General features: G+C 42.6%; 2 protein-coding genes and 1 pseudogene across 6 annotated transcripts in view; 2 read left to right on the forward strand and 1 right to left on the reverse strand.

Moving 5' to 3' along the window:
- LOC135277191 (uncharacterized) overlaps window positions 1–23,662 on the forward strand; it is a gene marked incomplete at its 3' end in the record, with an annotated part of 232,910 nt that overhangs the window by 41,523 nt on the left and 167,725 nt on the right. The gene's annotated exons all lie outside the window — the stretch shown is intronic.
- Window positions 9,020–10,351, reverse strand: LOC135277227 (ubiquitin-like; annotated as a pseudogene).
- LOC135277230 (lon protease homolog 2, peroxisomal-like) overlaps window positions 19,232–23,662 on the forward strand; it is a 34,781-nt gene continuing 30,350 nt past the window's right edge. For all 5 annotated transcript variants that reach the window (XM_064383032.1, XM_064383030.1, XM_064383033.1 and 2 more), the window contains exons 1-2: window positions 19,232–20,426; window positions 21,074–21,192. In XM_064383032.1, the coding sequence (XP_064239102.1) occupies window positions 20,194–20,426; window positions 21,074–21,134 (294 nt within the window). In that variant the 5' untranslated portion in view covers window positions 19,232–20,193 and the 3' untranslated portion in view covers window positions 21,135–21,192. The remainder of the gene's footprint in view (window positions 20,427–21,073; window positions 21,193–23,662) is intronic.

The following is a 23,662-nucleotide window of genomic DNA, read 5'->3' on the forward strand; positions in this document are numbered from 1 at the left end:
TCTCTCCCTATCCACCCTTCATGTCTCCCCTTGCCAGCTTCTTGTAACCGTTATTCTACTCTGCTTTTGTAAGATCAACTTCTTTAGATTCCACATATAAATGAGATCATGCAGTGTTTGTCCTTTGGTACCTCGCTAATTTCACTTAATGTAATGTCCTCCAGGTTCAACCATGTTGCCACGTGTGACAGGGTTTCATTGTTTTTGTGGCTGAATAATATTCCATTGTGTGTGTGTGTGTGTGTATATATATATATATATATATATATACACCACATTACCTTTATCCGTTTATCTATTGATGGACACTTAGGTTGATTCCATATATTCGCTATTGTGAATAGTGCTGCAATAAACATGGAAATGCAGATATCCCTTTGGCATATCATTTCCCTTGGATAAATGCCTATTTGTGGGATTGCTGGATCATATGATAGTTCTACTTTTAAATTTTGAGAAGCCTCCATACTGTTTTCAATCATGGCTGTACTAACTTACGTTCCAGCCACTAGCGTGTAAGAGCTCTCCTTTCGCCACATCCACACCAACTACAGGTGGCTTTTCTAGACTGGACTTTAGGTAGGAACAAAAAGTCTCTCTGACTGAGAGTCAGGAGTTCTAATACTGTCTGTGAACGCTGTGGACTTAGGCAATTTGTTTAGGCTTGTTTAAACTGGGTCTCAATTTCCTTAGCTATAAAATGGAGGGTTAGACCAGATCTTTGAGCTTCTATCCAGCGTTTAGAGTTCTATTTATTGTGGTTCTATCCTGATTCTTACTGAATTCTGCTAAGCACAGAATGCAGCCTGTACATTCTCAACAAGCTGTTTCCCAAAGTCATGCTGTTAGTATGACAGAAACAGTAGTAGTCCTTTCTTAGAGAATGTTTCTGGACTCCATTTTATTGCTGGCTGCAATTAACAAGCTCTTGTATGTCCCATCCTTCCCTCCTCCATCCCTACCCCACAGGCATTTAAAAACCTGCTGTCTGCGAAAATGAATACTTCTTTGATAATCTAGAAGAAGGGGTTCCTGTTACCACAAAATTTAGCTTTTGAACTTACGGGACTGGGCTTGAAAACATAGTACTATATATGCTTCAGATGAAGCAGGGTCTAGAGAACAAGGAGTGATCACTAAAATTCTGTCTGGAATAAAGGTGATGATAGATATCCCAGGGCCCTCTATGGTTAGATAGCGTCCATTTCCACCGCATTCTGAGGAATTGTGGGTGTTGTGCTTTTTATGTTTCTGGCCTCCCTCCTACTTGCCATTGATTGGATCACCCGCCAAGAGATACCAAGAGCTACCATTTTGCTTCAAGATGTCTTCAAACAGCGAGGAACTTTTTATTTTTTAACAGAGAGCTACTCAACTTTCCTGAGTTATTACAACTCCTTTATCCGTCCTCCTTACTTCCCTTTTCAATATTCCCTTTCCTCCCTCTTCCCACAGCGATTCTTCGGTTTGTTGGGTCTGTTTTCATTGAAATCATGCTCCCGTGGCAGAGGGAAGAGATGAGTGGAGAAGAACAGTTGACTATGTCCGAGTGACAGCTGCTTAGGAAAAGCCTGGTCCTTCTCCAGACGAGTCTGTCCCTATAGGACTTCCCTCCATAATAGCTATGCTGCCATCAGCTCTAGCGTATGGCTTAGTCCCCTTTGGGGTTACGCCACATTTCACTCTCACTTTCCCCATAGCCATCACCACAGTCTACACCGTGAGTGCATTCGTGGTTCTGCCCCCATGCTATGTGCATCTCTGCTGCTTCAGTGCTGGGAAACTCCATGCTTATGCCCCAACTATCTTGACGATGTCCCAGATCAGACATAGATAATACCTATTAAAGGTATTAATAGGCCGATAAGACATATTAAAGAAGAACTGGGAGATACCTCTGAGTAGACTAAATCAACTCAAAAACACTGGCCCCTTCCATTTTCAGACCGATTTTATTTCTTTTAAGTAGAGAAGTAGTTGAAGTGGGATGAAGTAGAGCTAGCTTATTCTACTCATTTTATATTTCCATGTCCTTTCGTTCAAACTCTATTTAATAGCACTTTATTACTTTTTTTTTTTTTGAGATGGAATCTGACACTGCCACCCAAGCTGGAGTGCATTGGTGTGATCGCAGCTTATTGCAACTTCTACCTCCCAGCTTCAAGTGATTCTCCTGCCTCAGTGTCTCAAGTAGCTGGGATTACAGGCACCCACCAACATGTCCAGCTAATTTTTCTGTTTTCAGTAGAGGTGGGGTTTCACCATGTTGGCCAGGCTGGTCTCGAACTCCTGACCTCAGGTGGTCTGCCTGCCATAGCCTCCCAAAGTGCTGGGATTACAGGCATAAGCCACCACACCGGGCTGTACTTTATTACTTTCAAGAATATGCTTCAAAATAATTTGTAAAGATTTTAATAGGTAGCATTTATATGAAATAGAATAGTAATATGTAATATAGCATAGAGCAGAGTCTTGAGTCTTGATATCTTTTTTTTCTTATATATATTTAACTTATGTGATTTCCAACAGTTGTGTAATTGTGGTCAGAGCCTTGTCTGTGGGATGCTGGGTAGAATTAGATTGTAGAGAGCACTTTGTCTTCTTGTAATAGATGGGTTTGGGGTGAGAATATGTGAAGTCATAGAAATCTGTATAGGAAAAGTTACTCCAAAAAGGGAGCCATCAGGATCTGGGAGAATTTGCTAAAGGAAAACTAAAAAAAAAAAAAGTTCTGGCACGATGGCTTACACCTGTAACTCCAGCACTTAGAGAGGCCAAGGCAGGAGGATTCCCTGAGCCCAGGAGTTCAAGACCAACCTGGCCAGCATGGTGAAAACTCATCTCTACTAAAAATAAAAAAATTGGCCAGGTGTGGTGGTACACACCTGTAATCCCAGCTACTTGGAAGGCTGAGGCATGAGAATCTCATGAACCCAGGAGGCAGAGGTTGCAGTGAGCTGAGATCACGCCACTAGGCTCCAGTCTGGGCAACAACACCAGACTCTCAAAAACAAAAAAAGTGGGAGGAGGGGAGCAGGAGCCAATATATAACTTAGTATCTCTCATCTGTATATACTAAGGCTTTTTTGATGAGTATTAAATTCTCTCAGCAACTCTCTGAGGGTACTGTAATTCTGGTTTTGCTGATTAGAAAACCAGATAAAAAGAGGTAAAATCGGCCGGGCGCGGTGGCTCAAGCCTGTAATCCCAGCACTTTGGGAGTCCGAGGCGGGTGGATCACGAGGTCGAGAGATCGAGACCATCCTGGTCAACATGGTGAAACCCCGTCTCTACTAATACGAAAAATTAGCTGGGCATGGTGGCGCGTGCCTGTAATCCCAGCTACTCAGGAGGCTGAGGCAGGAGAATTGCCTGAACCCAGGAGGCGGAGGTTGCGGTGAGCCGAGATCGCGCCATTGCACTCCAGCCTGGGTAACAAGAGCGAGACTCTGTCTCAAAAAAAAAAAAAAAAAAGAGGTAAAATCACTTTGTTCACATAGGTGGGAATTCAGAGTCAGGACTGGAGACAATGATTTGCTATTTAATATCTCATGTGATGTTAATCTCATAACTCAGGGCATAACTCTTTTACTGTTTTGGACTATGTCATTTCATATATGATAAAGTCACTGTAGTTCCCCCTCACCTGCAGCTTCACTTTCTGCAGTTTTAGTTACCTGTGATCAACCATCATCCAAAAATATTAAATGGAAATTTATAGAAATAATTCATAAGTTTTAAATTGTGCACTATTCCGGGCAGTGTGAGGAAATGTCAAGCCATCCCGCTCTGTGTGGCCTGGGATGGGAAGCCTCCCTGTGTCCAGCATTTCCACGGTATATGACTCTCACCCCCTTAGCCACTCAGCAGCCATCTCGTTTACCAGATCAACTGTCTTGGTATCAGGGTGTTTGTGTTCAAGTAACCCTAACTTTACTTAATAATGGACCCAAAGCCAAAAGCAGTAATGCTGGCATTCTGGGTCTGTTTTATTAGTATTGTTGTAAATCTCTTCCTTTGCTTAATTTATAAAGTGAACATCATAAGTACGTATCTATAGGGAAAAATAGTATAATAAAAAAATTGAACATCATAAGTACATATCTAACAGTTCTGAACTATCCTGCATTTCAGGCATCCACCACGGGTCTAGAAATGTATCCCCTGTGGAGAAGGGGAGACTACTGCATATGTAAAAATCATGCTGCATGAAATGTTATATCCTCTTGCCCCAGTGTAACCTTGTTTTGGAAGAATTTTCTCACATTACTTGAAAACACTTAGGAAACCATTTTTAGTGACTATAGTATTTTACCAGATAGATGTGTCATGGTTTACTTAACCATGCTCCTAATGTTGGGTGCTTACATTGTATTAAGTTTTGCTCTTATGTGTAGTGCTGCAATGGGTAACTCTGCACAAATTTTTGCCTATACTTTTGTGTATTTCCCTAAGGGTAGATTGCTGCAAAAAAAAGAAAAAAAATCACTGAGTTTGAGACTGTAAATATTTGGAAAGCTTTCAGTCTGTTTCCATGTTGCTTTCCTGAAAGATTGAACGAGTTTATACTTCTGTAAGCAACAGTGTTTGAGAAGATATCTTTACTTTCTTTAACACTGACCTTTGTCATTTCTTAAACTTTACTAGTTATTTTGGTAACCAGCTTGTTTTTATAATTTGAATTTCTTTGCTTCTCAGTGAAGTCATAGTTTCTTTCGTATGAGTATTAAGCATTTGTTAAGAACCACTGTTTTAGTCCAGAAGAAAGGTATATAAGAAGAAAACTGCACAATTTCATAGGAAGGACTTGGGGTCAGGGACCCTGATACATTGGAAGGTTGAACTTTGTGTTGTCGGTTTTTTCCCCTTGCCTTCAAAAGTCCATATTGCTTGAATGTTGCAATCTTGGGCAAGGTTAGCAATTAATCCTAGGGACTCTGCCACTGCCTTCCTGGTGCTGGGAGAGAACATGGTACAAGGGCTGAGTGCTTGAATGCTTGCACATAGGACCCAGAAGGTGCAGATATAACCGGGGGTTTGTTCCTTGAGTGGTGTCTTTGTGAGATGATATTTTACTTGTTGTCTGTTTGTTTTAATGAGGAATCAAAGTGGGTATTCTAGGAAGATCCAGTGTTTCCCTACTCTCACTTTGCATTACACACAATCCAGGGGGTGAGTCGGAATCCAGTGCTATCTTGACTCTCCCATTTGGCTGGGACCATTTTTTTGACAGGAGCCTTAGTTTTCTGCCATATATTCTAATGATGGAACATTTTGAAGTGCAGATTATTTTTCAGTTTATTGATTTTTTTAATAACACAACTGCTGTACCTAAATTGCCATCTATCATATTATAAGGTCTAGTTACATTAGAAATAGCTCTCCTAGCCCCACTCCCCCAGTGCTCAAAACACTGAACCCAGTACTACACTTGGAAAAGGATTGGATGTCCTAAAGCATTGGTTACCTAATTGTGGATTGACTTTCACCCACTGAGCTTTACTTCCTCCTGTGATCGTGAAATACAGGCCGGCAACGGTAATTAGATCTCAGAAAAGCTTGTCACAAAGCACCACAGACTGGAGAAACTTGTAAGCTCCTTTTGCACTGGCTGAAGTTTTCGAGTACCGCTGCCTGGCATCTGTATAGTAACCTGAGACAGGTAGTGCTTTTCTTCTGTGCATTAATTTTAATTAAGCAATGACACCTGCTTTTTCCACTCTGAGATCTGCATGTAGCTAAACTGATAGGTTGAGTGCTTTCCCACCTTTGATCATTGATACTACTTAGAATACACTAGAAAAAGAGCAGCAAGCAGAAAATTGCCCATTTCCACAAGCTGCTGACTAACCCAGAATTGCTAGATTTTGTGAAGCAAATGAATGCTGTGAAAGAAGTCAGAAAGTGCATTGGAACCAAATCATTTTCTGAGTACAAAAAAAAAAAGTCAGAAAGATCAGGGAAGACATCCTAAGACATGGTCAGGCTGAACCTTTTTAAGACCAAGTGATGTCACAGAGGTACAATTATGAGAATATATGTAACTCAAGACTTACATATATGATACAATACCGCATTGTTCTTTGCAGTCTACAAAGGATTTTCTTTTTAATTCTTACAACTATTCTGCAGAGAGAGGTAGTGAGAGGTTTAACGCTTTGCTCAACATAATTTGCTGTTACATAGCCATCCATTGGCAGAAAATCTGAACTGTTGTGTTTTCTCTCCTGTGTCATTGATGATTTCAGTCCCGAAGAGGAGCCCATGAGAGCCCAGCGGGAGAGTAGAGTGGGAGATTCCCTCACCCAGAAGTTCGCAGAAGTATCACTGAGTGACACTCAGGATGTCTCTAGTTATCGTTAGCATTTAAAGTTAGGTTCATCCCTATGAGGTCAGAGAAAATATAAAAGTAAAATAAGGGTCTACTAGTATTAAACATATTCAGTAATCACTTTTGAAAGGAAAAGAGTTAGTGGAAAAAGTGGAAGAACCATAGCAAAACTAAAATAAATATATATAGATATATTGCCAGGCACAGTGGCTCATGCCTGTAATCCCAGCACTTTGGGAGGCTGAGGCAGCCGGACCACTTGAGGTCAAGAGTTCAAGACCAGCCTGGCCAACATGGTGAAACCCCTTCTCTACTAGAAATAGAAACATTAGGCCAGGCACGGTGGTTCAAGCCTGTAATCCCAATACTTTGGGAGACTGAGGTGGGCAGATCACCTGAGGTCAGGCGTTCGAGACCCGCCTGGCCAACATGGTGAAATCCCATCTCTACTAAAAATACAAAAATTAGCCTGGCACAGTGGCACATGCCTGTAGTCCCAGCTACTCAGGAGGCTGAGGCAGGAGAATCACTTGAACCCAGGCGGCGGAGGTTGCAGTGAGCCAAGATTGTGCCACTGCACTCCAGCCTGGGTGACAGAGCGAGACTCCATCTTAAAAAAAAAAATACAAACATTAGCCAGGCATAGTGTCGTGTGCCTGTAATCCCAGCTACTCGGGAGGCTGAAGCAGGAGAATCACTCGAACCCAGGAGGCAGAGGTTGCAGTGAGCAGAGATTGCACCACTGCACTGCAGCCTGGACAACAGAGGAAGACTCTGTCTCATAAAATATAGATAGATAGACAGACATTGTTAGATAACTGTGTAATTATTATATGCATGTGTTGATAAACAAAGCAATCACTTTCAGAAGGAATAGTATGTTTAAAAAGATAATGAAAGATTTTAAAACATTTATGAGACAAGAAGCTAGAATAATTATGGCAAATTAAAAGAAAAAGCTAGGAGTGAGATCGAATAGAGCCACGTATTTCCTGCATTTTTAAAACTTGTACTCGCTGTTTTAGGTTTCTAGCCACAAATTATGTAATGTTTCTTTACTTGAACTGGCATTACAAAGACTGATACAGAAGGTGGTTCGATAAGTCAATTGGGTCCTGCTCCTTGTATGTCTAGGCCCAAACCAAAATGAGTCAATATTTGGACAAGATATCAGCCATCCAGGTCTTATAGGCAGGTAAAGGAGATGGTCCATTATTACAGGGATTTCAAACCAGGCTTTATATTCTCTTATCCTGGCACTGCCAGTTATATTTATTTATTGGAAAATGATAACCTTAGAGTTAAGCTATATGCTTACAAGAGGCACTGCTTATATGGGTTTTGTCACGTCCAGGTTTACGTTGTCCAGTAGAAAACAGGACACCTTACTGGGTGTAGCAACTCATGCCTGTAATTCCAGCACTTTGGGAGGCCAAGCGGGGAGGATCACTTGAGCCTAGGAGGTTGAGGCTTCAGTGAGCTATGTTCATACCACTGCGTTAGACCCTGTCTCAAAAAAAAAAAAAAGAGAGAGAGATAGGGAGAGAGAAAGACAGAAAGGAAGGAAAGACAGAGACAGAGAAAAAGAAAGAAAATGAGAGAAAGAGAAAGACAGGAAGAGGGATAGATGTAGGGAGGGAGGAAGAGAAAACAGGATACCTGATTAGACTCCACTGAAGAGGAAATTGAAAAGTTTGTCAGCCAGGCACACTGGCTCATGCCTGCAATCCCAGCACTTTGGGAGGCCCAGGTGGCGGATCACGAGGTCCGGAGTTCAAGACCAGCCTGGCCAACATGGTAAAAAAACCCTGTCTCTACTAAAAATACAAAAATTAACCAGGCATGGTGGTGCGCGCCTGTAGTTCCAGCTACTCAGGAGGCTAAGGCAGAAGAATCGCTTGAACCCGGAGGGCAGAGGTTGCAGTGAGCTGAGATCAGGCCAGTGCACTCCAGCCTGGGCCACAGAGTGAGATTCTGTCTAAAAAATAAAAAAAGAAAAGAAAAGTTTGTCACAAGCCCTGAGTTAGGCAGATCTAACAGAGAATTGTTAGATCAGAGAATGCAAAGTAACCTACTACATTTAACTCTTCAGTCTTTGGCCTCTATAGGCCATTAAGTCAAATAGTGCTGGGAATTGTTCTTGACTTAAGAATATAATGGTCAAAAAGGACAGGCAAAGTTGTTTCCCCTCTGAACTTACACTTTAATGGGGGAGATAGACAATAAGCAAGTAAAAGTAATTGAACAAGGCAATTGCAAATACCACCCTCAGTGAGCTCTTGAAAGACAAATTCTTTCACCTACATTCCACAGATACGTAGACGAATGTTTGTGCCTTGATAAATGCATAAAGGTGACTGACTTTTGAGGTCCACTGGGCATTTCTTTGATATTTATTGCTAGTGAATTTTCAAACCTCCAGGTCTCTTAGAACTTCTAAATACGCTTTTTTTTTTCTTTTAGTTTGCAGAGAACACATCTTAGAAGATGAAAAACCTGAATCTATCAGTAACACTGCTGACTTGGCCCTACCTCCTGAAATGCCGATTTTGATTGATTTCCATGCTCTGAAAGACATCCTTGGACCCCCGATATATGAAATGGAGGTGATCAGTTTTTTTTTTTTATTTTTGCTCCAGTAAATGAAAGGAACACTTAATTGAGGCCCCAGTGCCATGGGACCTGGGCAGGAGGCTGCCCTTTGGGGAAGGAAACGCCTTATTTGACCTTTTTGGGGTACAGGTTGTTGGTGTGGTTGTACTTGCGGCAGTTGACAGCACGGGGGCGCAGGCGAGCACAGCACTTGCAGCCGATCATCTTGTCGAAGTTGTATTTCTGGGCCAGCTGGCGGAGGGAAGGCTCCATGATGCCACCTCGCAGGCATAGCATCAGGTGCAGGGTGGACTGTTTCTGAATGTTGCAGTCTAAGAGAGTGTGGCCATCCTCCAGCTGCTTGCTGTCAAATATCAGACACTGCTGGTCAGGTAGGATGCCTTACTTGTCTCGGATATTGGCTTTGACATTTTCAGTGGCGTCACTGGGCTCGACCTCAAGGGCAGTGGTCTTGCCTGTGAGGGTCTTCACAAAGATCCACATCTCTGCATCTGCGGCTTGGCCATTCTCGCTGCATTCTCATTTTTTTGTTGGTACCCACTGGTTTACTCGGGTGGTTGCTTAACAGAGAAATAGAATTGGGTGTTTCCAGAGGCTGAATTTTGCCTTAAGATGGAAATTTTTTTTCTGTATGGTATTGCGTTTTAGTGCTTAATGTGATAATATGACTGTTTCTGGGAGCCAGAGATCCCAGCCATATCCTCTTTTAGAACCCCAGTCTCATTTTATTCTCCACCATTCAGTTCCATTTTAAGAACAATGCCTCTGACTCTTCTCCTTAGAAAAATTCCATATTCCTATGTGGACTTTAATGAGGGATTTCTTTGAGCTATCAAGGGCTTGAGGGAAGAGGTGGGGAATCAACCTGATACAGGTCTAAAAACATGAGCATAGCTTAGCTTCAGACTGTGCTGGTGCAGACCCAGATGACATCTTTCAGGAACCTGTTGTTCCATTGTTAATAGTTCCTTTAGGGTTAAGCCCACATGCAGGTCTAGCCCTATTTTCATCTTTCTCTCCTAACTATACCTCATAGCAAAAGGCCTGGGCACCAAGACTGAGTTGAGGCAGCTGATAGAAATGGGTGGCATTATGAAATAATTTATAGGGCGCTTAGATGAGCTTTCATAGGTTGGTTACTATAAAAATGTTTGTATTATACTACTGCATTTAGCTTTATCATCACTTCCTTATCAGAATATTTTCAGAAAATAAATCTGATAAATTATGCAGAAGATAATCTCTTTATCTAACATTTGAAATCATTACCAGCAGATACAGTTTTCCTCAAGTTCTTACAACCCAGGAGTCGAGAAATAGCCCCCAAGCCCATCTTGTTTATCCGTTTAAACTCTAAGCTGGTCATTAAAGCTAATGAGCCTCTCTACAGAGCTCTCAGTTACAAGAATAGAACTTGTTTACTCTTGACAGTAAATCTGGACTTGAACAATAGAATCAGAAGCATTGTTTTGATTATTTGAATTCTGAAGATATCATGGATTTGAATTTTGAAGTGTTGAAAGAACTTGAGCAGAACATTGTTGGTTGAGAAAGTGAACAAAACCTGGTTTCTTTTTCTGGGAGAATCCAGTGACTGTGAGTGAAGACGCAAATCCGTTTGACTCCTGCATGGCCGATGGCTTTTTTCTTTAGACTTTCCAGAAACGTACATTCCAACAGTTATTTGAGGATTTAAACTAGAGCAACAAATAAAGACGAAAGCTTAATGCATGTCTTTGTTGTATATACCCCTCTCTCCAAGCCATTTCTGCTGATGTTAAGTTTGGAAGCATCGCTGACATTCCTGGAACATTTGCAAAGAAAGAGCGAAGAGAACAGAAAGGAGAAATTTTGTCAACACTGCTTACCAGCTCTCTTTGTTAGTATAGGAGAGCCTTATTTTCCTTGTAGCATGTGAGCTTTATATAAGAACACTTTTACCAACATGAGTCTGCAGAAAGACTCCAGTAGCCATTTTGTCTTTTATAAATAGCATCTTTGAATGGAAGATGTGGTGTCTGAGTGTTGGGAACATTTTGTTCTTTTTTTTTAATACTTGAAAGTGAGAACTGACCCTGTAGCCTGGAGTTTGTCTCTACCTATAGTGGTCTGATGACCACCAGCCCCAAATTACTTAACTACACAGCCTACCTCTGCTTTTGCAGCTATAAAATTAAGATTTATGCAACATTTCTTTCTTGTCCATGAGGGCCATCACTGTGTTGGGAGTCTTCCATTTTACATACAGGGGAAAATTTTTCAGAGATTAAATGAATAGTACAAATTCACATAAGGTGCAGTTGGTAGAGCTGAGATTCAGACTCAGATCAGCTTATTCTAAGTCCACTACCCTTTCTACTGTTCTACAGTAACCTGTCAGGCCAAGATAATCCCTGCCCTTGGCTGCTAAAAGAGAACCGCAGTTGTTGAGTATTGGAGTTTTTTAAAAAGGCATCTGCTCTACATCAGATGCTCATTTATATTCTTACCAACTCTCGTGCTCTGTTTTGGAATGGGAGAGGCTGGGCTCAACTTCCTGACCACTCGCATTTTTTTATCTGTTAGGTATCAGGCACTGTGCAAGGCCCTCCACAAGTGATCATTTAATCCTCACTCATGGTTGCCTTTCCAATAACAGTTGAGAGAGAAGATACAACTTATGCCAGAAATGAGATTTGGTTCTAGACCTGACCCACTCCAAACCTAGTGCTCCGTTTATTACTGTAGAAAAAACAGCACAGGCAACCCGAGCAGGGCCTCTGTCCTTTGCAGAAAGCTCGTAAGTGGCCAGTCTTACTTCTTTACTTCTTTGTGCTTTCCTAGGCAAAGAATCTGAAGAGAGAGGTTAAACTGGGAATATGGGAATACATGTCGAGATGTTCCCAAAATGTTATAAGATACCTTTCATTTGTTTGTTTTTTACTTTTTATTTTTTGAGATGGGGTCTCACTCTGTCACCTAGGTTGGAATGCAGTGGCATGATCATAGCTTACTGCAACCTCCACCTACTGGGCTCAAGCTGTTCTCCCACCTCAGCCTCTTGAGTAGCTGGGACCACAGGCATATGCTACCATACCTAGCTAATTTTTCTGTATTTTTTGTAGAGATAGGGTTTCACCATGTTGCCCCAGGCTGATCTCAAACTTCTGAGCTCAAGTCATCCACCTGCCTCAGCCTCCCCCAGAGTGCTAGAATTACAGGCGTGAGCCACCACATCCAGCCGATACCTTTTTTTGTCTAAATGTCTGTATTCTCCCTTAAGGTAAAAGTCTAGTGTCTGTGGCTTCTTCCAGAAAGAGTTTCACGTATTTAATAAATACCTATTAAGGACCTAACATGTGCTACCGGCAACATAGTAGTAAACAGGCAAGGTATGACGTCTGCCTTCATAGATCCCACTTTAATGCAGGAAACAATAGACGGGTAAACAGATAATCACAAATGGAAGTTAATGCTATAGAGAAAACAAACAGGGTGGTACTGAGGTAGACAGTAACTACTCTAGCTGTATCTGAGGTCTGCTTTAGAGGTAGAAGTAGACATGCTGATGGGTAACATTTAGGGAATGAAGGAAACAGTTATCAAAAGGGACTTACAGGTAGTTCTAGCCAGAGTCACAGGGTATGTGTGTAGTAGTGCCGTTTACTGAGATAGGGAAGGCTAGGGGAGGGAAATGGGGAGGGAGTGTTGCAAAGAAAACTGAGAGCTCTTTGAACACGTTACGGTTGAAATATCTAGGCTTGGCACAGTGGCTCACGCCTGTAATCCCAACACTTTGGGAGGCTGAGGCAGGTGGACTGCTTGAGTCCAGTTCAAGACCAGCCTGGGTGACACAGCAAAATCCCTTCTCTACAAAAAATACAAAAATTAGCTGGGCATGGTGGCTCATGCCTGTAATCACAACTACATGGGAGGCTGAGGTGGGAGGATCACTTGAGCCTGGGAGACGGAGGTTGCAGTGAACTAAGATCACGCTACCATACTTCAGCCTGCAGTCAGCCAAGATCACACCACCGCACTCCAGCCTGGGAGACAGAACAAGACCCTGTCTCAAAAAAAGAAAAAAGTTTGAAATATCTGCGATGCATAGGAGTAGAGACATTTAGACATTCAGATCTATTGCCCAAGGAGAGACCCAAGATGGAAACATAGTGTCTGACCTGCCCGGACCCTCATAACTTGGACCCCAAGGCGCGACCAAATTAGACCAGATGAAAGAGGAGTTCAGGCTTTATTGGAGAGTCTCCGGGCGGACTGGACTCGTAACGGGGGAAGAGTCAGCAGTCTTGCGCCGGCTTTCTTTGTTCTGTGACTTTTATAGAGGTAGAGTGACTGGGGGAGTGGGAAAGCTGGCGTGTCAGGTGGCGATTGGGTAGGTGGGATGTCGCGCGGGAAGTTTGCTGGACAGGAGTTAGTTGGGCGGGAAGCTGCTGGAGAGCTGACGGGCCAGGCCTGTTGCTGGGCAGAAAAGGAAGAGGGGCCTTTTAAGTGGAGAAGCCGAGTACTTTCTACGTGGCTGGGACCTGGGTGGGGTGAGAGGGGGGCCCGAGGGTCTCCTGCCAGACACATAGATGATAGAGTTGTCAGAAATAGAGGATATTTAGAGCCCCCAAAATTGAGGCTTTGATATCACCTAAGAAAAAAGGATACATAATAGAGAGCAGGTAGTCTAAAAGCAAGCCCTGAAGAACAACATTATTTAGGGATCATATAAGGAGAAGAGGAGCTGACGAAGTCAGGAAAAACAAAAAGGGACTGGAAAGGAACAAGCCATCAAGGAAGAGGAAAACCAGGATGCCGTGCTGCCATAGAGACAGAGGAGAATATTTCAAGAAAGAGGGGACATCAGAATGTGTTTACTATTTGAGAGATAAAAGAAGATAAAGGTCAGAAATAATGTGTATTGGATTAGATGGCATGAAGGTTGTTGGTGACCTTGAAAGAGATTTCACAAGGAAGGAGTGGTAGATATTGGAGTATGTTGGAGTGGATGGTAGATATTGGAGTATGCTGAAGAGAGAATGGGGGGCAAGGAAGTAGAATTAGTGTGTAGGCAGCTCTTTACAAGTTTGTGAACAATTGCAGAGAAATGAGGCAGCTAGAAGAGAATATGGCTGTCAAAGGGAGAATGTTTTCAAAGTAGTCGCTGCTGCTAAGAGTAATCCAGTAGAGAGTACAGGACTGATATTGAAGGACAGAGCAGTGGTACAATAGAAACGAAGTCTCCAGGAAAGTGAGGGGGGTGGGATCCAAAGCACGAGGGAGGAAATGCCTTGTGATGAGAGAAGGGATACTTTTTTCAGGGTATTATGAAGAAAGGGACAAGAATATTGAGTTATTTATAAGGAAAATATTATAATGATGGGGCAAAGGTTTGTGAACTCCACAAGAGAGGGGTGAAACTGGGGCAGAGCTGCTGTGTGATGGGAACGTGCTAGAGTTCATGGCTTGAGAACAGGCAAGTAGAAGGATGAGAAATGATGGTCAGGGGTTTCAGAGGTAGTATGATTTCTGTTGGTGATAAGTACCCGGAAGAGGGTGGCTGAGTTCAGGAGGCATTTAAAGAACTGAGAAGCCAGATTCTACATGAGCATCATGTCTTCACTGAGGACACCCAGGGTGATAGCAGGGGCTGGGGCAGAGAGGAAGAGCAGAGTCTAGAGTCTTCCTGAATGTTGGAGACAATGAGAACAGAGTCAGGATGGCAAAGCCAGCCAAATTTTGTACATATTTAATAACCTTGTACCACCACTTACTTTTACTTTCATCCAAGATAAATCTACAACAATTATTATGTCAAAAAATGTTACTGACCTAGCAAACTGGCAATTGGGAAGAAAGGCAGGAAGGCACACTTTTATTAATGAATAAGATCTCTTTAGAATTCTCTAAACAGGTTGAAAAATGGTGTATTAGTTCATTCTTGCATTCCTGTAAGGAATACCTGAGACCATGCACAGTGGCTCACGCCTGTAATCCCAGCACTTTGAGAGGCCAAGGTGGATGGATTGCTTGAACCCAGGAGTTCGAGACCAGCCTGGGCAGCAAACCGAGACCTGGTCTCTACAGAAAATCACGCGGGAGGCTGAGGTGAGAGGATCACCTGAGCCCAGAAGGTTGAGGCTGCAGTGAGCTATGATCACACCATTGTACTCCAGCCCGGGTGACTGAGTGAAGACTCTGTCTCAAAAAAAAAAAAAAAAAAAGAACTACCTGAGACTGGCTAATTTATAAAGAAAAGAGGTTTAATTAGCTCACAGTTCTGCAGGCTCTGCAGGAAGCATAGCTCCAGCATCAGCTTCTGTGGATGCCTCAGGAAACTTACAGGCTTGGCAGAAAGTGAAGGGGTAGCAGGCATATCACGTGGCCAGAGCAGGAGCAAGAGTGCCGGAGGGGAGGTGCCACACACTTTTCAACAAGCGCCTCCCACTAGAACTCACTATTGCGAGGACAGTACCAAGGGGATGGTGCTAAACCATTCATGAGAAATTTGCCCCCATGATCCAGCACCCCCCACCAGGCCCCACCTCCAACACTGGAGATTATAGTTCAACATAAGATTTGGTGGGTACAGAGATCCAAACCATATCAGATGGGTTCCAGGAACTTAGTCTAGATTTCATTTAGGAACAGTATCACAGAGATACTGAGAGAGTATCAAAACATACAAAGTTTCAAAACACATAAAGTTTCCTACAGAAACAAGATTAAGTGCATGTTGTAAAAATAGAATAAAGATTACTACAATACAAAAAGGTGGGAGGAGCAGGAGTGGGTGCCGGTGTCCCCAGGAAGCCTAGGTGTGGCTCACACTGCTTGTGCTATCACGGTGAGACTCAGAACTGCCCCAGATCCGAGGAGGGGCCACGCGAGTAGGTGGGCTTGAGCACCTGCTCAGTCCCTGGCTGTGCCCTTTTACTCTCTCACTGGGAGACAGAGTCCCAAGTGTTCTGCTTCAGGGACCTGCATGGAAAGAGTAGGTCACTACAGGAAATCAGGCTGTTTGTAGGGAAAGGAATGGACATTAGGCACCCACAAAGGGACAGATGACCAGTGTACCTGGTTGGGGCGGGATTCTGTCATTTGATTACTCTTGACTCTTTCATGTTTTCAGGTAGTCCCCCACCTCATGCAAAAGCCTCAGTGTTAGCTTCTGACCGTGGAGTGTGAAAAGTCCTTGTCTAAAGGTTATTTCCCTGAGAAAATAATAAAAGGAAGAAGAGGATAGACATGAAAACATTTTAAAGCCTCCTGAATAGAATGCATCCAGAGGCAAATTCCAGGAGATTCTATCATCATACTTGCCCTTCGAGCAAACAAAATCAGTTGCTAGAACTGAGAAAGAGTATAAACACCAACTAAATGCCTCCAACAATCATGGTAGTAAATTACTTCTCTGTCCCTCCGTATAAACCTGCTGTGCCACCTGTTGAAGGCAGTACTGATGCGTATTCAGTCTGGTCCAAGGCCCTGGCAGGAATCCATTGTGCCAAGAAAAGGCCCTACTAGAAGGATCAGAGAGCAGCTGGTTCTCAGCAATGCAAGTGTCAGGCCAGGCTGGGGCTGCTTAATGCTGCTTAGGAGATGACAGTGGTGGACCCCAGCACCTCTCCAAGGGATGTAGAATCCTCTCTTTCCTTGTTTGAATGCTACTGAAACAAATCTACAACTAGAAAAATATTGGTGAATTCAAGGCTTGGGATCTCAGTACTAAGACTTTAAAAGAGCTTGCCAGATGGATGGCTTCTGTGGTGACAGCCAAGGCAGGAGCATTCAGAGTGCTCTGTGAGCTATAAAAGAAACCAGTCGATGGTGAGAACAGCTCTACAGAGCAATCTGCACACCACGGCAATTTGATAGCTCAGGTTCTGTGTCTCTCGTAGCATAGAAAAAGGAAATTTTACCTTTAATATCCACTGAATCATGTCTTTGTGGATTTCTAGGTAGGGAGCATTTTGTAGTGTTTCCAGCATAGCTAGTATGCTAGGAGAGTTTTTTGGTGCTTCACCAGGTTCTATGGAGGAAGTGGAAAACGTGTCTAACTATGTTCTCTTTGGGCTCTGAGGATCCCCTACAGTAAGAATCTGATCTAGTCACAAACCCCATTTCTTTTTCTTTTTCTTTTTTTAAAAAGGGAAGAAAGAGAGAATGAAAAGAAAAGAATGAAGGAGAGGAAGAAAAAGGAAGAGAAAGAGGGAGAGAGAACGGGAGTATTGCTTTATTGCCCAGGCTAGAATGCAGTCTAGAAATGGGTATTGAAAACCTCTTTTATGCTAATAATCGTGCTTAACAATGGAGACAAGAAGGAATAAGGGAAGAAAATAACAAACAAGCAGCCAACCAATATTTCATTTAAACCTATGAAATGCTATGCAATTACAAGGGGTGATTTACTTCCAATTATGTAGTCACTTTTGGAATAGGTGTGATGTGGTATTGATAAGAATGTATGTTTTGTGTATTTGATCTATAAACGTTTATTAAGTTTACTTGTTCCGGGTCTGAGTTCAAGTCCTGGATATCCTTGTTAATTTTCTGTCTCGTTGATCTGTCTAATATTGACAATGTGATGTTACAGTCTCCCACTATTATTGTGTGGGAGTCTAAGTCTCTTTATAAGTCATTAAGGACTTGTCTTATATATCTGGGTGCTCCTGTATTGGGTGCGTATATATTTAGGATCGTTAGCTCTTCTTGTTGCGTTGATCCTTTTACCATTATCCCTGTTTATTTATTTATTAATTTTTGCTCTTCGTTTGGTTGGTAAATCTTCCTCCATCCCTTTGTTTTGAGTCTTTGTATCATTGCATGTGAGATGGGTCTGGATGCAGCATACCGATGGGTTTTGGCTTTTTATCCAGTTTGAATAATAATATATATGAGTTTAGTATTGCCATTTGATGCTAGCTGGCTGTTTTGCCCATTAGTTGATGTAAATTCTTCATGACGTTGATGCTCTTTACTTTTTGATATATTTTTGGAAAGGCTGATACTGGTTGTTCCTTTATATGCGTAGTGCTTCTTTCAGAAGCTCTTGTAAAGCAGGCCTGGTGGTGGTGAAATCTCTAAGTACTTGCTTGTTGGCAAAAGATTTTATTTTTCCTTCACTTGTAAAGCTCAGTTTGGCTGGATGTGAAATTCTGGGTTGAAAGTTCTTTTCTTTAAGGATGTTGAATATTGGCCCCTACTCTTTTCTAGCTTGTAGGGTTTCTGCTGACAGATCTGCTGTTAAGTCTGATAGGCTTCCATTTGTGGGTAACCTGACCTTTCTCTCTGGCTGCCCTTAGTATTTTCTCCTTCATTTCAACCCTAATGAATCTGAAAATTATATGCTTTCGGGTTGGTCTTCTTGAGGAATATCTCTGTGGTGTTCTCTGTATTACCTGGAGTTGAATATTGTCCTGCCTTACTAGATTAGGAAAGTTTTCCTGAATAGTATCCTGAAGAGTATTTTCCAACTTGGATTCATTCTCTTCATCACATTCAGGTACACCTATCAAACGTAGATTAGGTCTTTTCACATAGTCCCATATTTCTTGGAGACTTTGCTCATTCCTTTTTATCCTTTTTTCTCTAATCTTGTCTTCTCGTTTTATTTCATTAAGTTGGTCTTCGACCTCTCATATCCTTTCTTCTGCTTGATCAATTTGACTGTTAAAAATTGTGCATACTTCGTGAAGTTCTCGTATTTTGTTTGTCAGCTCCATTCATTCACTTATATTCCTCTCTAAACTGTCTATTCTTGTTAGCATTTCGTCAAACCTTTTTTCAAAGTTCTTAGTTTCTTTGCATTGGGTTACAACAAGATCTTTTAATTCACAGAAGTTTCTTACCATCCACCTTTTGAAGCATATTTCTGTTAATGGAACGCACTCATTCTCCATCAGGCCTTGTTCTGTTGCTGATGAGGAACTGTGATCCCCTGTAGAGAGGGAGGAGTTCTGATTTTGAGTATCCTCTGCCTTTTTAGGCTGGTTTCTACCCTTCATTATCAATTTATCCATCTGTCGTCTTTGTAATTACCGACTTTTTAATTAGGTCTCTGAGTGGACGTCCAACTTGTTGATTCCTAGCGCCGAAATCCGAGCAATCCACTGCGCCGGCCAAAACAGTGGTGCTAAGATTGATGGTGCTTTTCTGCCCGGGAATCTCCGGTCTGGCTCGCTTCTTGAGTCCATTCTTCAATCAGCTGAATAGGCGACTGCCTTCCCAGAGCTCCAAACGCTGGCCAAAAGGGGACCCAGTCCCGCTTACTCTGCACTGAGAAACGCCACACCGAGGCGCCGGCAAAACCGCCACGCCAGCAGCAAGAGTCGCACTGGTGACCCGTGGGGCTCCTCCGCTGGGAATCTCCTGGTCTGTGAGCAACAAAAGTTCGGAGCAACAAAAATTCGTCTGAAAGTGTGGCGTCCTCTCGTTCTCTGCTCTTTCACTGGCAGCTACAATCCCGAGCTGCTAGTAATCAGCCATCTTGGATCTCTCTCCTAAGTGATTTTAAGTAAAAAGCAATTAAGACATTTAAAACCTCTGTACATTTTGTAGGCATAGTATTAGTTCAATTTAAACTCTTCAGTCTGGAACAATCCTTTTACAGCAGAAACATTGTATTTGCTTTACAAGAAAACCCTTTTTGGCTAGGTGTGGTGGCTCACACCTGTAATCCCAGCACTTGAGGAGGCTGAGGCAGGTGGATCACCTGAGGTCAGGAGTTCAAGACCAGCCTGGCCAACATGGTGAAATCCCCTCTCTACTAAAAATACAACAATTAGCTGGGTGTGGTGGCGGGCACCTGTAATCCCAGCTACTCAGACGCTAAGGCAGGAGAATTGCTGGAACCCAGGAGGCGGAGGCTGCAGGGCACAGATGTCGCACCGCTGCACTCCAGCCTCCGCGACAGAGCGAGACTCTGTCTCAAAATAAACAAACAAACAAACATCAGTTAGAATCAAAAGTTAAAAACCCTTCAAGAATATACAATTCAAATGAGGTCATCCTTCCAAACATGCTGTGTAAGTCAGGCGAAGGCTTGAGCGCGCCTCTCTTCGCATATATACGACGCGCAAGTCTTACCAGGAGGCTCCGCGAGAGGGCAGCGCGAAGCGACGGCGTTTGGACCCGAGGGCTGACCGTAGCGCGGAGCCGGAAGCAGAGGCTCGTAGGCGGCTCTGAGGTTTGGAGGCAGCGGGGTAGGTCGTAGACAACTGTCTGTCCGGCTCCTTTTGACAGCCCCTGTGCGAAAGGCTGCCACCATGTCTTCAGTGAGCCCCATCCAGATCCCCAGCCGCCTCCCGCTGCTGCTGACCCACGAGGGCGTCCTGCTGCCCGGTTCCACCGTGCGTACCAGCGTGGACTCGGCCCGCAACCTGGAGGTGGTGCGGAGCCGGTTGCTGAAGGGCATGTCGCTGCAGAGCACCATCCTGGGCGTCATCCCCACCACGCCTGACCCCGCCAGCGACGCACAGGACCTGCCGCCGCTGCACAGGTAGGCCAGGCAGCCCCCGCGGCGGCGGCGGCAGAAGCGGGCGGCGCGGCCTCCTGCGGGCACCCGGGCCCAGTCCGCGGCCGGCCTTGAGCGCGAGGTTCGGTTTGGGGCGGACTTCGCCACTCGGTTACGCTCTTTCGTATGTTATCAGTTACTTCAATCCAACCTTTATAGTAGCAAACACAACTAATACAAACAGGTTGGTTGTATACAGGAATTCCGTTAAACCAGTGGGAGAAGAGTTACAGGACTGCCAGACAGCCCCCTGGCTGTGGGCGGCAGCGGTGTGTTTTACTGCGGGAATGGAGAGTGGCCGGTGCTCCTACAAATCACTAGTGAGAGTTGGTTTAGTGCTTCTGTTCTCTTGAACTGTGTCTGTTTTTTTCTTTTTTTTAAATCTTAAAAACACACAACTTCATTTTAAAGTGAAAAACCAAGATCCTGTTTTTTTCTTTCTCTTTTAAGGATTCTAATATGCATCTCAAACAATCTTGCTGATTAATGTAGTTCATTTGGTTGTTTCAGCCATAGTGTAGTGTTAATACTGATAAGAATTTTTTTTTTTAACTTGGCAATTTAAGCCCTGGCTCTCACTGCCTGTTTTTGGATTGTGTGTTTCTAAGAGAAATCCTCTTAATATATTTTAGATGCTGTGAGCCTGGAGGAGCGGTTCAAGATGACTATACCACTGCTTGTCAGACAAATTGAAGGACTGAAATTATTACTTCAGAAAACCAGAAAAGCCAAGCAAGATGATGATAAGAGGGTGAATATTTATTTGAATCCATTTCAGGCTTGAAAAAAAAATAAGGAGAATTAAAAAAGGAACAAAAAAAATGTTTATTGTCACCTAACTAGAGTTACTGATAACATTTAGGTGTTTCCTTCTCATCCTTTTCCTTCTCTGGAGTTTTTTATAAAGCATTTTTCTCATTTTGTTTTGGTTATCATCCCAAAGGATAAGTTACTGAGCCATTTCCCTTTTTGTGTTGTTTTCAACGTTTTGCATATTGTAAACACAAATAACTATGATGGGTGTCTTTGAATATAACAGTGTTTTACTGCATGTAGTATTAAGAAAGTAATGCAAAATTGTTTCCTAAAAGGACTATATGTCGTGCCAAAATTTGGCTGTTTTCAGCTTATAAAAATTTCCATTTTCCTTTAGTCATATCTTGATCTTTTCTTGTTTTCTAAGCTTAAGCCCTGTAGCCTCTAGTGGCTTGATAAATATTCACTTTCCTTTCATTTTAACTTCAGTTGATTTTTTAAAAAGTATTTAATTGGCTGGGCATGGTGGCTCATGCCTGTAATCTTAGCACTTTGGGAAATTGAGGCGGGTGGATCATGAGGTTAGGAGATCAAGACAATCCTGGCTAACACGGTGAAACCCCGTCTCTACTAAATTACAAAAAATTAGCCAGGTATGGTGGTGCATACCTGTAGTCCCAGCTACTCGGGAGGCTGAGGCAGGGGAATCGCTTGAACCCGGGAGGCCGAGATCAGGTCACTGCACTCCAGCCTAGTGACGGAGTGAGGCTCCGTCTGAAAACAAAAAAAGTAATTATTTGACCCATATGTTATTTATTTTGAAGACAGCAATTGTATTTTTACCTCAAATAGCTTTTGTTTGACTCCACACCACTATTCAATAATCCTTCCCATCCCCATTATCATCCATTACATTTATATGTATGATGGGATCTGTTTGACGTCTACCGTGATCTGTTGATTTTACTATTTTTGTATCTGGACAGAGTTAAGATTGGGAAGATATATTTAATGTGGACAGGATGTAAAAATGGCAGTTCTCTGAAGGCTGTTGGAGATGCAGAACTCTGACTTAATTGAAGTGCTGAGAATTATGTTAGCAATTTGATGTTCATCAGCACAGAAGTGTTTTGTCATCAAATAGAATACATTGTAGAGAAAGCAGAGCAGAAGGCAAGAACTCCTCCCTGGTGAGACTAGAGAAGGGGCAGTACAGTAGGCTGAGGAGAGAGATAGGAGTAGTGGTCATCATGCTGGCGTTTAGTACTCCAGGACACCATGCTGTTTAAAACATACAGAAAGCTGGATTCTTTCTGGCTTGAGATCAGATCAGGGACTCAATTACTCATTTTGTGCAGAAAGACAAATCCAGTGGGAGTTGCAGAAAACTGCAACTTACTCTGAATAAAGGTTGCCATCACTTAAAATGAAAGTTGTTCACAAGTGCTCCAGAAAATGATCAAACAAAAGACAGTTATTTAAAAAGTAAGAATCAGAGGATAGTATTTGGATTTGACCTAAAACTGTCTCCTTTTCATTCCCCTTAGAGTTGAAAAGCACCGTTTTAGCAGTCGAGGGAAAAATGCATAAAAAAGTGCTTTTGTCTTAACAGTGAAATTACTGATATGCTTATAAAAATCTCACTTTAGAAAATATATAATATGTTCAGTTTTTTATTTATAATATGTTGTCTGCTAATGACTTATATAAGAAGAAAAGCATATATTAATAGTTATGTTTTTATAAAATTAAATTGTTATTTACTGCTTTATGTTTTGAACATTTTTATATTTGAATGTATTAAATAGATAAATTTTCCAGGTTAAAAAATAAGTTCTGGGCTTAGTGTGGTGGCTCAGTGAGGTCTGTAATCCCAGCACTTTGGGAGGCCAAGGAAGGAGAACACTTGAGGCCAGGTGTTCAAGACCAGGCTGGGCAACATAGTGAGACCTCATCTGTACAAAAAAATTAAAAAAATTAGCCAGCATGCTGGTATATGTCTGTAGTCCCAGCTACTTGGGAAGCTGAGGTGGATGGATCCTTTGAGCCAGGGAGGTTGAGGCTGAAGTGAGCAGTGTTTGTGCCGTTGCACTTCAGCCCGGGTGACAACGCTTGACCCTGTCTCAAAAAGTAAAATGTTCTGGAGACTTTTAAATTAAATGCTAGTATATTATTTTGGTCCAGTAATGGTTGCTTATTCATGAATCTCAAGGAGCACATAAGGTAGTTTTAACATATGATAGAGAGATCATAGAGGAGAGCACAAAGGTCATTTAACTTTGCACAGAATATGTTTTTTCGATTTGAAAGAACAATTTTGTCAGGATGGGAACAGATGCCAAGGGCTCACTGAAGTAATGGATGAGGTAGTGGATGTGGTGGTTATAGCCACTTGTTAGAGAAGCAGAACCTCACAAGAAGGGAAGTAAATACTGCGGTAGTTAACTGGAAGGAACTAGAGGTAA

The sequence above is a fragment of the Aotus nancymaae genome, unplaced genomic scaffold (assembly GCF_030222135.1).
Source record: "Aotus nancymaae isolate 86718 unplaced genomic scaffold, 86718_ANA_hifiasm-v0.15.2.pri h1tg000030l, whole genome shotgun sequence".
Classification (NCBI taxonomy): domain Eukaryota; kingdom Metazoa; phylum Chordata; class Mammalia; order Primates; family Aotidae; genus Aotus; species Aotus nancymaae.